Source organism: Nuphar pumila, chromosome 11 (genome assembly GCF_984573655.1).
Source record: "Nuphar pumila chromosome 11, dmNupPumi1.hap1.1, whole genome shotgun sequence".
NCBI lineage: Eukaryota > Viridiplantae > Streptophyta > Magnoliopsida > Nymphaeales > Nymphaeaceae > Nuphar > Nuphar pumila.
In genome coordinates, this window is record NC_143259.1 from 118,928,707 (window position 1) to 118,943,042 (window position 14,336).

The 14,336-nt window shown below is 35.1% G+C and overlaps 1 protein-coding gene across 1 annotated transcript in view; it reads right to left on the minus strand.

Moving 5' to 3' along the window:
- The window catches only part of LOC149823124 (protein EXPORTIN 1A-like), a 94,743-nt gene that overhangs the window by 65,159 nt on the left and 15,248 nt on the right, over positions 1 to 14,336 (minus strand). Inside the window, exons 14-18 of the mRNA XM_089981441.1 lie at positions 9,765 to 9,968; positions 9,432 to 9,491; positions 2,050 to 2,160; positions 1,218 to 1,315; positions 913 to 1,021 (exon numbers count right to left, since the gene is read on the minus strand). Coding sequence (XP_089837567.1) covers positions 913 to 1,021; positions 1,218 to 1,315; positions 2,050 to 2,160; positions 9,432 to 9,491; positions 9,765 to 9,968 — 582 coding nt within the window. The remainder of the gene's footprint in view (positions 1 to 912; positions 1,022 to 1,217; positions 1,316 to 2,049; positions 2,161 to 9,431; positions 9,492 to 9,764; positions 9,969 to 14,336) is intronic.

A 14,336-nucleotide genomic window follows, 5' to 3' on the forward strand; every position in this document is an offset into this window, starting at 1 on the left:
CCATTTAGTTTGAATGAGATATCTATCTTGGAATCATGCTTCATTTTGAATGTGAGAAGGAGATAAAGAAGTAAATATGGAAGAATACCTATCCTTGAATTACCTCAATCACCCCGAGCACACGAACACATGATGGCCACTCTCCACAAGTCCAAGAGCATTATGGCTCTAATACCATGTAATGAAGTATGCAGAAATCCAGAAGCAAAGTACGCATGCACTATTACAAACCCAATATGGGATAATACACAAAGCACTAAGGCACTACACAAGCGCACAAAGTGTATACAAGACATCAAGAGTCAAAAAGATCAACACAACAACATAAAAAATAGCACTTATTGCTCATAAAATGCTTAAGGGAGGCATTAACAAATGGGAACTTGAAGTCCCATATTTATAGACAAACCCATGAAGTGGGAGCTCCCATAAGTCATATTTATAACGGTTGGAAGCTTCCCACAACTCTATGGTCTCAATGACCGTATAGCCCCTACATAATGACACAAATACAAAAAAAAGAAGAAAAAAAATACAAAAATGTCCCTAGTGGACAACAACTATTACAATGAGTGAAAAGACAAAAATACCCTTAGTGGGTATTACTTATTACATAAGAATAATAAATATATATGTATATATACACATATATATTTTAACAACTAGATAATATCTAAAAAACCATGTGTCCCAGAAGACATAATTAAGACAAGCATGTAGATAAATCTTGATTGACCAATTGTAGTTAAACACATCATTGATGAAAAAAAAAGGCTGATCCAACATTTATCAAGCAGGCCCATACCCGTCTAACACATTTTAATACACTAGCTTACTACAGAACAAAGACACAGAGAGAAATCCTGAAATAGATAATGGGTGATATAAAAAAAACTGATCTGAAGAGCTGACCTGAACTCCAGGATGAGTTTCATGCATGAACTCAAACAACTTATTCACAACAGTCTTAAGAAATTTCCAGTGAGCCCTCAAAAACCTGGGGTACTGTCCAACCACATACCTGCAAAGTTAACATTATGGAAAATAAGGACAACCAGGTGCATGCATCTATGGGTACACAGAGCAGAGCACATACCATACTTGTCACCACACCCCAGGCAGCCATAAGCAGGTATATAAATATACATGTGCATAAGAAGCAGTATGGGTGTTGTGGAAAGAAAAAGGTAAACATTGAAACTACCCATGATACTCACATAATGTTACTAGCAATCACAGCTTTATTATCTTTCCCTTTTGTGATTTCACAAAGGTTCAGCAAATCACGAATAACCATAACCAGAAACCTATTTTCCTGAAAAAGATAAAAAAGAAAACAATAAAAGTAGCATTACAACAAAAGAACCAACGACAAACAAGGACAAACGTAAAAAATACAAGTACTTAGTCAAGTGAAAGAGTGGGAGCAAGAACAAAAGCATCATGAAAGCTCAAATAAAGGCATGACAGAACATTGGCAAATGAGGTAAAGAGATGCATTTTAGTGGTAAGAGAACCACAATCAGCAAGTCCCAATCATATATACTTATCTCATTATCTGTATATTTTAAGATCCAATATCATATTCATCAACGAACTGAAAAAATAGTGAAAATCCCAAAAGCTGGATTAGGCCAGTTTTGCAATTGATCATTCTCTTCATGGAACTTCGTGTCCTACTTAAGCATACTTGGTTAAAGGCATGTTTTCCAAAGCTTGTGGAGAGGTGTATCGTCCAGAAAGCAAGTTTATGGGAAAAAAATCAAGTTTTGACATTAAAATATATATAGCTTGCACAATAAGTTCATCTTTATGTCAAAATTTATTTATTTTTTATTTTTTATTTTTTATTTTTATTTTTTATTTTTTATTTTTTATTTTTTATTTTTTATTTTTTATTTTTTATTTTTTATTTTTTATTAGCAAACTCATTTACAATAGAATAGTTTTTCAGTAGAATAAAAGTGTAAGCATAAGTTGTTTGTCACAATATAGTTTGCTGTTCATGAAAATGGTAACACCCACTTGTACAAGATTCAGATAAAGTACCTGCTCCTCCATCATAGATCCAGATATTGATCCAATAGCCCAACAAAGAGTGTTCAAGTTATTCCAAGTCCATTCCTCTCCGTTTAATTGTTTGGTTAGCTTCTTCAACATCTGCATTGAACAAGGGAAAGATAGAGCTAAATAAAGCAAATATATTCAATTCCACAGACCATTAACAAATTCAACATCACAATATAATGGAGGAAACAAAATTAAGAGATAGAATTTACAAGAACTTTCTTAATCCCCAAGAATGTGTGAATCGGGAAAAAAACACCCATTACAGAGCACAGCAATGCCTGGAAGAGTGACATGGTGACCACGATAATGCATAAAAGTCAAGAAACCATCACAGTTCTACCATGTGTACAATCTCAGGCCACAGTTGGGGTCAGATTGAAAACTTGGCAAAATTAAAAACTACTTAACCAACAAAGACAAACAACCATGTGTCTGAAATGAAACAAGATGTGCACAATCACATACACAAGTGCATGAATCACAATATGGTCTCTAATGGACCAATTACAATCTCAACAAGGGAGATATACAAAATACAAACTTCACAACATCACAATGTAAAAATAATGATTTTATAATCTCAACAAGTATGCTTCAAAAAAGCATACATTAACACTTACAAAAGGCTCTATTTATAGAGCAATACAGGCTATACAGCAGTCAAAAAGGGAGTGAAGGGAGGCAGTCCAACAGTCCTTGGACTGCTTCCCAACAGTCACAAACAGTTTTATACTATGTCACATGGGTGCGGGTGCGGGTGCGGGTGCGGGTGCGGGTGCGGGTGCGGGTGCGGGTGCGGGTGCGGGTGCGGGCGCGGGTGCGGGTGCGGGTGCGGGTGCGGGTGCGGGTGCGGGTGCGGGTGCGGGCGCGGGTGCGGGTGCGGGTGCGGGTGCGGGTGCGGGGATTCGGCACTTCCAAAAAACCCGGGTGCGGGGGTGCGGCAGGGGCAAAAATGTAATATATATATATATATATATATATATAAAAGGGGGTCGGGGAATAGGGTTTTTTTTTTATTTTGCAGCTGTCAGCTGCTGTCAGCAGCTGACAGACAGCTGCTGACAGCAGCTGTCAGCACAGCAGCTGACTCAGCATAATTTTTTTTTTAAAAAAAATCGAGAAGCCCACTTTGGGCAATTTTTTTTTTTTTTAAAATGGACCTTAATGATCCTGGGTGCGGTCAACGCACCCAGGATCGGGTTGACCGCACCCGGTGCGGCACCCGCGTCGAGTCGCGTCGACGCGGGTGCGGCACCCTCCTAGCCGAATCCCTGTGACATAGGTTTTATATTAAAAATGAAAAGAAAAGAAAAAATCTAAAAAGACTATACAGTCCCTATTGGACTGTATTTATTACAACATATGAAATGACTAAAATACCCATCATATACATATATTGCATGAATATATGTATATCAGGTATATGTATACAATGTATTTTAACAGTGTCCTCATGGGAACTCAGTCACGATTAAGATTTTTTTTTAACAGAAGAATGTTACCATGGACCAGGTTGAAGGCTGATAATGCTGAAAATATCTGTTGAATTTTTCACATTTGTTGTGACCATTTTTCACAAGCACTGCTAAAATTTAATTAGGACTTTGCATAAAAACGATTGGAAATTAATCTTTACTGAATGTGTTTGATTTCTCTTTGATGGCTTTTTGCTAGACAAGGTTTAAGTGAGAACTCAACTATTTACTTGATTATGATAAAATCAATGTTACCCATGGACCAGGTTGAAGGCTGATAATGCTGAAAATGTCTGTTGAATTTTTCACATTTGTTGTGACCATTTTTCACAAGCACTGCTAAAATTTAATTAGGACTTTGCATAAAAACGATTGGAAATTAATCTTTACTGAATGTGTTTGATTTCTCTTTGATGGCTTTTTGCTAGACAAGGTTTAAGTGAGAACTCAACTATTTACTTGATTATGATAAAATGAATGATACAGATCAAAGTTGTTAGGTACCAAAATAATTGAATATTGAACAAAAACAGACCAATCACTAAAAAAAGGGTCATCAACATCTGGGGCTCTGTTATCATCGCAAAATTTTTAACTTTTGCAAATCAAACTGACCTTTGAAAAAGTTTTTGAAAATAACTCGCCTCCGTTTTTAAAATGCGGGAAAATTCCGTAGAATGGGACTCGCCTGTCGGTACGAGGTTCAACCGTTCCTGCCACCTTTAACAGGGGTAATTGAACCAAGGATCAATCTTATGCTCTACTCTATTCAACTTGTCTAAATCATATTCTAATTTCTAAATGCACATAGAATCAGGCATGTGCTATGAATTTTCAGAAAATGCACATTTTGAAAACATGATGTTTGCTTTGAATGATTGAAATATTTAGAATAGGTATCACATGGAAAATCGTGAATTGGGATTTGAAATGTACTTCTGAGAAAAATAAAATCGATTTTGAGGAATCCTTGACATTTGGTGAAAATCGATTCTGAGAGACTTGGTTTCTCTGAATTCAAACTTTGAACTTGAAAATATAACTTGAAATTTCGAATTTTGAACTTGAGAAATACTTGAAACATACTTTGAGATTTTCATATTCTGAGAAAATCGATTTCTCCATATGACTTAGAAAATTTTGAGAAAATGAAATTCTTTGAAATTCAATGCTTTTGGGAAAATCGATTTTGCTATAAGACTTAGGAGATTTTGAGGAATTCAATTTCCTTGACTTAGAATTTGAATTGGAATTGGCAAATGCATGAAATGAATGAATATGGATTTTGAGGAATTGAGAAATACTTTTGTATTTTTGAGAAATGCAGTGCATTTTGAAGTTAGCCTAAGAGTGTAGGCTGAATGTGGCTAATGTGAAGATCATAAATCTAAGCATCATTCGTATTCTGACTATGGCCATAAATACGAATTCCACCAAGTTTATAAACTTCATAGAAGCTGGTGCATGTGTCATTCGTGTAGACCATGGTGAATTTGTAAAATTATGCATGAATCATCATACATCCCACATTAAAATTATAAAAATAAGCTATATGCAATGCAACCTATGCTAAGCAGGAAATGTAAATTCTTATTCCAAAGTTTAATTTAGTTTACATCACTATTGAAATTTAAATACATGAAAAAATAAAGTCTTCAATGTACCTGCAAAACTAGAAAACTTGGTTAATGAAAATATGTTGGCTTTTCTAGATTTATCCAACAATATCAGGAAATTGCTGGATTTTGCTAGATATAAGCTTTTTTGCCATGATTCCCTTAAATCAAAATGATAAAATATGAAATAAAATTGAATAAATATGAATATAAGATATGGAATTTCGAAATTGGGGTCCAAATGACCAAAATACCCCTAATAACAAGACTATGGCCTTGAAATTAGGGTTTTTTAAAAAGATATTTTGATAAAATGCAAGTTTTGAAACTTGAATGGAATAAACTAAAACCAAATATGCTATGACATGATTAAAAATATGAAATTAGGGTTAGGGATTTCGAAATTTAGGTCAAATGACCAAATTGCCCCCGATAGCAAGACTATGGCCTTGAAATCAGGGTTTTTAGAAAGAGATTTTGGTAAAAACTTAGGTTTTATGCACTAAATGAAATCAAATGAGCACAAAATTAAACCTAAAGCATCCTAATATGATTATGAACATGATTAAACCCTAAAAATATATGCTTATGCACGAAAATCCAATAATATCACAAAAACTGTGATTTTTGCAGTGTTTTTGGATCTTTCAGGAACCCGGTTTTCCAATTTGCTTAATTCAGCCATCAAATGGATTCCAAAATCCATAAAAATTGGTACCTGCACTTGTTATAACCCTAATGTCGAATTGGAATTATAAAAATAATTTTTTGACATTAAATTAATCCGAAAATTGCATTAAACCCTAAAAATATGCTATTTTTGACCTAATTCACCAACCAGTCTCAGTCCAAGACCTGAACCAGGGGTCAAATCTCCATGGAAATTTATGAAATTTTACAGAGACTAACTAGGGAGGAAAACAGAGATTTCCCAATTTACAGATCGGAAAAATCATCTCCGGTTAGTGAGAAACCCTTCCGGCAATCTGAGCTAAAATATATCACTCTTAACAGGGATTAAAACGGTTATTCCAGATTGAAAATACAGACATAAATAGCAATTCTAAACAAAAATCTCTGAAATTTTAGTGGTGAACAGTAGACAGAAAAATAACAATACTCACTTTTTACAGATCTAAAATCGGATCTGTGGTTTGGGATTTATGACTAACACAAGTCCGATTAGGGTTTTGGTAAACCCTAACGAGCTTTAAATTTAAAAACAGATTCTCTAAAAGGGGAAAAATACTAAACACTGATCAAAAAATCCGAAAATTTCACAGAAGACAGATCTACTCAATGTGAATCCATAGCACTTTACAGATCTAAAATCGGATATAAGATGAGAGAAATATCATCACAGCAAGTTACCTTCTTGATTTTAACCACGATTTTAAAGCTTTAAAAACCCGATTTGATGTCTGATTTTTTTGACAGGGTTCCCGAGATCCAAAACCTCTGATTTTTCTACAGTAACTCAATAACTCATGCATGCACCACATATAAAAAAATCAGAACTAAACAATGAGAACTTCAATCCGAAATAACATTATCTTTACTGTTCTAAACCTAAAACACACAAAAATTTAAGAAACTTGACAAACCATGCATTAACTAATGTAAATAAATAAAATAAACCATAAAACAGTAAATAAAAATTATTTTTATGCTGTAGAACGTAAAACAAACATGAATAAACCATTAAAATAAAATAAAAACAGGGAATCAATGGCTGGAATTTGATATCACCTTTAAAACATAGATTTAACCCAATAAAAAGGGTAAATCATATATTTTATTGGTTAATAATGCAAAGAATCATATTAAAATTAATTCTAATGGATTAAAATCTTTGTAAATCATCCAAAACAGGGTTAGATCACCTTCTTGGATCGTTCTTGCTGATTCTTGATGGTTCTTGAGGTTGAATCCATGAAGGGGATGATACCAATGGCTAAAATTGATTTAAAACATGAAAAAGTATTAAATAAAACTAAAAAATATTAAAAATATTACCTTGGTGCTTGCAGCTGCAATGGAGGAAGGTGAAGGTGCTGGAGAGGAGAGAGAGGCCACGAAAATTTGAGAGAAAAGAGCCCTCTTTTTTGCCCCCTTAGGTCCCTTTTTATAGTTTTTCAAAAGTCACTTAATTAGGGTTAATTAAGAGGTTTTTCATTTTTTTAGGACTCTTTCTAATAAATCCACCAAAGGCAACGATTTTTTGTGGTTTTCTAACCTAGGTGGGACTCTAATTAATCCCTAATTAGCCCCTAACTAAACCTAGAAAACCCCCAAATGTGATGCCACTTGGCATCTTTCACATTTGGGTTTTTAAAACACCTTTAAAAACATTTAAAAACACTAGTTTTAAAAACTAATTTTCAAAATGAGTTTTCAAAATGGTTTTGACTCTTCTAAACCTCTAACACTAACCAAGACATCAACTAACCCTAGTCTAGCCCTGACTTACTCGAATATGGCGCCACCCCGAGTGGGCCCTACTTGAGTTTTTCAAAAAGTGATTTTAAATTTTGAAATTGAAGGAGTTTTCAAAAGATTTTCAAAAGTAAACTTAAAATTAGGATTTTTGAAATGGCATAAGGTCCTAACTGAGTTAGAATTCCTCTGGATATGGTGCCAACTGAGTGGACCCACATCGAATTTTGAACATTTTTGAAATAAACACTGAAAATGGCTTTGAAAAGGGGTTAAAATTGACATTTGAAATTCAAGATCTTTGAAAATAGGGTCTCAAGCGAACTGGAACTCCGGGTTAGAGTCCTGAACCCTTAGGACTCTGAGTTTTTAGATTTTAAAAGCTAAATGAAAGAATTTTCAAAAGATTTTATCAAGAAATGATGAAATAAGTCAGAAAACACAGTCAGGGTTAGACTCCTAACTCGACCGAACTCTAAAATAGAGTCCTGAACTAACTGACTCTGTAAAATGACCTAAATTTTGAAAGCAAACGGAAAAGATTGAAAATGGAAGTAAAACAGACTTAAAAACAGACTCCTGACTGGATTAGGACTCTGAGACAGAGTCCTAATCGGACTGAAACTTTCAAAAATTTGAGAAATTTGATGAATAGAGGAATTCAGAAGCGACACCACCTCAATGGGTCTCATCTGTGAATTAAAATCGATTAAAATTTGAATTTGAAATGAATCCAGATTGTTTCCTTTAGAAAATATTTCGAAATATAAAGTCCTGGGGTTGGAAAATGACAGAGTATTGAATAAAAACCCAGATTTTGAAATTGATTTTGAAATAAAGCTTTAAAATTCAAATCTGGATTGAATGTTTTGAAAACAGGAGTGTTGGATCTCGAAAATGCTATGCAATGACATGCAATGCTATGCAATGACATGCAATGCTATGCAGAATACATGCAATGACATGCAATGATCTGTAGTGACTTATGAAATGGACAAACACTGGATGAGGGTGAAAATTTGGGGTGTTTACAGGCTCCCATAAAACCTATTTGCACTTGCATGGCTTATTTGTGTAATTTTCCATTAAGAACAGTATATATAGGGAGATAAAATGAGATTGAAATAGAGTATCCTTGACATGCATCCAGGTGGTATAGTTGGAGAATTAACCAACAACTATTCGGTAACCACAGAAAAACAGCAAACAACTGTGTAATGCCATAGAACTTTTCAGCATCTCACAGAAACATAATACAAGTGTAATTTAGCTTATAATCATCAGAAGGATTACAAATATTTACAGAAAAGGCCACTGTTACGACCACTGTGCAATGCCATAGAACTTTTCATAACAGCAAGAATGCAAGATAATACAAGTACAAATTTAGTTATTATATGTTCATCATCAGGATTACAAGTAATTTCAGAAAATAACATTTGAGAACTTCAAACTTCAAGCAAGCTGATTAGATCAACAGCATGAAAATAACAAGTTCAGATGCATGTAAATGCTATATCTTGATTTTGTTACCATCAGAAGGAGGAGGCATGTTGAATGCAGAAGTTTTAACTGATGACGTGTATGTGAATTTAGAATGCAACTACGGATTTATTTGAGTTACAATTTCAAAAGAACAGGGAGAAATATCCACAGCATCCTCGCAGTTAAGTCTTCAAGATGTAAGGGCTGGAATTTTGATAGCATAAAGAGTAGATAAATCCGATACAATACATAAAAAGCTATACAAGGCAAGCATTTCTACCAAAGCACATGGCATTACAGCAAGACCTAAGCATAACAGTCACCTCTTTGCATGTGAAGAAGCACATACCTGTTGCTCAGTATCTTCACGATCTAGATGTGACAAGTATACAAGTGTTTCTCTCATAATCTGCAAATTACAAAATTATAAACAGAGACCAGCAGAAACATGCATCAAAATGAATTCAACAATTATAAAACAGTTAAAGTAGAAACATAAGCAAAATAAACATTGAGTAATCATGAGTGCAGAGCACCACCAAGGAATAACATTAGCACTAGAAACTAAAAAGAAAAAACACACTTAGGATATTAAACTGAAGATCTGAAACCTAAATAGAATAGAATAAGTGCTACAGATGATCACAATTAAATAACAAGCCAAGAACCCGATTAGCCCAACCTTGTACTGAACAAGGACATCATTGTCTTTCATAGTTTCCCGGACAATATTTCCATTTTCGTCCTCTACAATCAGAACTTCCTCAGGTTTTGCCATACGGCAAATCATAAGCATTCTCAGCTTAGATAATGGACCAGAATATAAATGACGCCTCTGTAGAAGTTGTGAACCAAGTCCATCAGCCATACCAGAGAGCAAAGGCACCTGAAATTACAGATTGTTTGCAGTTGACAAGATCAACGCCATGATTTATAAGATGCAACAAAGACAGATTTATATATAACTTCATGGAAAATAGATGTTCTGTTCTGCAGCTTTCTGAATAGTTGCAAGTTGAATGAAAAAAAGAAGAAAAAAAACAAGAGCAGACCATGGTGAACACACAATTGATAATACAAGCTTATGTCGTGGGAGATACACATCATAAAGAAAAACACAGAACACAAATACATTGTGTATGGGAAAGCACAGAGTTGTGCAAGATACATACAATAAGGGACTGAAATTGCAAAATTATGTTTCATTCTATGTCACATGGGCACGAGGTGTGGGTTCTGGTACAGGTACAGATACGAGGGTACGACACAGCAATTTCTAAAATTATGGGTATGGGCACGTGTGTGTGTGTGTGTCTATATATAATATATATAAGTAATGATAGGATGCTCTCGGAGCACCTAGTCCCTCCCACCTAATAGAAGCTTAAAATTTTCAAAATTTGAGTGTTTTTTTCCTTGATCAAACCTTATACATATGATCTACAATCATTATTTAGTGGAAAACAAGTTTTGGATCATGTGATTATGGCATACATGTAAGTTTTTTAAATTTTAAAAAATCAACAGCAAACAATGTACCAAAATTTCATGACTTAAAAAAACCAATTTTGATGTCCAAAAAACATGATTCTTATCAAAGAAACTGTGTTAAGTATATCTATAAGGTCTGATTGAAAAGATGCAACCTACAACTATGATTTCTAGTAGGTGGGAATAGGTTCTCCCAGAGCACCGTAGCATGCATATAGATATATGAGTTTGGAACTTTGGATTGCATGAAGATTCAAACCCATATGTTATATAAAATATAGCATATGGATTTGGGTTTAGATTACAACATAATTCAAATCCATACGCCATATTTTTATGACATGTGGATTCAGGTTGGCTTATAAACTAAACCCAACCCATATTGTTTTTATATTAAAAAAAGGTTTCTTTTCTTAACCAATAAGAAAAGAGGGTGAGAAGGGGACAGGTATGAACCTCTCTCCCTCTCTCTGTCTTCTTCTCCTTCGTCCTCCACCTCTTTCCCCTCCCCTTTTTCTTCTCCAATTCTTCTTCTTCCTCCTCCTGCTCTTTCAAGGAAGAAGGTTTGGGTCAGCAGGTCCTGAGCAGGACCCAACCCGGCCCAGGACACACCAGTTGCACTGGCAGTACCCAAACCAATACCCGCCGCACCCGATGCAGGTGTATCGGCCTCCACGACACACCTGTGCTACATAGGTTTCACTTTTTGACTAAAATAGCACCATAAGTAAAAATTCACATTACAAGATGGTTTGTCAAAAGAGCACTGTCTGTAAATATAAATAGAAATATTCTGTTTACAGATAATCTCATCTTCCATGTAGGATAATTCAACAGCAAGACATGAATCATCAACCTGAATATTGTTGCCCTTCAATCTATGCAATATTCCATCACTGTCCATCCCTATTGAAATGCTAGAAATGTTTGAATTCAAATCATACAAATAAAGGATGATTAAGGTTCAGCTGGTTTGTCCAAGTCCCATGAGTCTTTCCAAAAAGTAATTTGTTTCAACTTCTCATCAACAGTCCCTGCCTCTAGTGCAGTCTGCTACCAACATATTTTATAGGCAATTGTCTTAATCTCTGATCATGTGTCATCAAAGTTCATTATCACACAAAAAGGAAACAGAAGGGGTTGCACTTGCTATATTGATTAAAACCTGAAAAAAGGAAATCGATGATTGTTCACACCTGATATAGCTAATCAGAACATGTTTTAAATGCCTTAAGAGCTAGCCAAATTCGCCATGTGTTAAAGAGGCATGATACTCAAAGATCAATATAGCATTCGTGCATTTTTGCACATGCGATTGGATGAATGCAAGGTATAAAATATCATTTACAAAATCATGATCTTTTCAACTTCAGAAAATTCGGGTGTGGTTGGACACATCCTAAACATATTTTTGCAATTTCAAACCACATTGAAACAATTAATCATTCAGCCACATCTATTGGCATGTTGGACACCAAAAGTGATAGGATAAGATATGTAAATAGTGATAGACTTGTGAAAGAGAGAAATGTTTATCTGATACCTAAGTAATCTTATATTACAAGATTTTATCTTGTAGGATCACTCTCTCCATTGTCCCTTAAAATGAGAACACTACCTGCCCTCTCAAAGGTATGAACCACCCTCTCATAGTCTCCTAAAACTAAGGTGACCATGATCACAACCTCAATCCCCCTCTTATAACATCTTTCCAACTGTGCACTAAGCATCCTGATAAAAAAGATTAATACAATATAGTGATTAGTCTCCCAAAACTAAGGTGAACATCCTCACAACCCCGATCCCTCTCTTGTTACATCTTTTCAACTGCACACTATATAACCTGATATATATATATATAGAGAGAGAGAGAGATAGACAGAGAGAGATAATACAATATGGTCATTTCAGAACCAACAATACTGCAATATTAGAATATGTCAATATTCAAGCATAAATCATCCAAATGCACCTTCATGTTTGTGAGAGACAGCATTGCTGAGCATTTAGGAAAATTCCAGGAGTCAGATAGCGTCTGGCTGATAGGAGTGTTTTTGTAATTTTTGGCTTTACCAGGTGCATCTTGGTAATTTTGCCCCAAACATTCCAACACACGTGTCATTATCTTCTCAGCCTTAATATCTTGCACTTTATGTGATATTAATGTGGAATATTGCATTTGTATTGTATATTAAGTGAAGAGAATTTATGTCAAAAAAGTAGCACGCATATAATAGATGAGACACCTGATCTTACCAGATAAACCCTGGTTGCTTTGGCTACAAGTCACATTTCTCCCTCTCTAACTAGGTACATATTAGAATTTGGGATCAAAACAGAGCCTTATTCAAGTAAAGAACCTCATCCTTTCTCCATGATTTTTCTCATCTCCTTTCTAACTTCCTTTCTTATTTTTCTCATTTTTTTTATCAACCCCTTCATCCTTTCTCTATTTTTATTTCTTGCTTTCTTATTTTCAAGGTTCTATCATTTCCTTTGACAAACATGATGTGTTGGTTACCACCAGTTGCTCTGAAGCTCATGGTAGAGGAAGAATTTCCAAAGGTAGAGGTAGAGGCCCTTATCAGGGAGTTGCTTATGGACATGACATTCTTCTTTCACCATAATTAACGACTAGCGACTACTTATCCTCTTCATGGTGGTTCTCCAACATGCTAGATGTCTGAAAACACGGCCATGTTGCAGCCAATTGTTTTCAAAGATTCAACACCTCCTTTAAACCACCAATCAGGTTTCATAGAGGTTCTACTACTATACAGCTGTGTTTTTCATATTTTCAGCTTCATGCATCAAACCCATCAATTGTATCTCGGCCATAGGGTCAGAATCAGCACGATTTTACTGTTGCATCCAATCACATGCATTTGCAGTCATCTCAAATGACACCTTCATATCTAAATGCTTGGGTACCATAGCAACAGCCTTATGTCTTTAAATCAGCCTACATCTTCTACTCAGTGGTTTTTGGACTCATGAGCAACACACCATGTCATGGGATATGCAGGTAAGCTTCTTAATGCCATACCTTGTCAAAGGAAAGTTACCATTGTTACTGGGCATGGATCACATCACTCCATCACTCACGTGGGCAAGGCCCTCATTCATACTCCCGTGAGTTAAATTCTTTTGCCATGCTGTTATAGTTCCTTCTATTTGTCATAATCTTCTTCTTGCTTCTCTACTTGTAGACCAAACCAATTCTTGTATCTCCCTTTTTGCCTTTGTCTACTTCTATGAAGGATCTTCACATGAAGGAAACATTCAATGAGAGAACAAGATGTGGCACAAATCTATATATTTTAGAAGAAACTCGTCCTAGGTAACATATCATTCTGAAGTAATGTTGCTAGTCATCATAAATCATCATCCTCTTCCAGTTCTGTTTTTTAGTCCAGGGTGCAAGCTTCTCAACAGAATGACATTGATCTATAGCATAAGCGCTTCAGACATTGTAATCTCTCCCTTTTGAATTGGTACATACTAAAGTATGGGGGCTTGCACCAATGAGTTCTTTGTTCAAGCCTTCATATTATGTCACCTATACTGATGATTATAGCAAATTTACTTGAACATTCATTTTGGAGAGTAAAAGATCAAGTCATTTCCACCTTTGTCCATTCCAAAAACTTTGTTCAGAATCTTTTTTCTAGGCACGTAGCAATGGAGGTGAAAAATATACTTCCCAAGCATTTAAACAATTCCTTTTTTATAATGGTATTGCACAGATGTTTTGCCCCGGCAC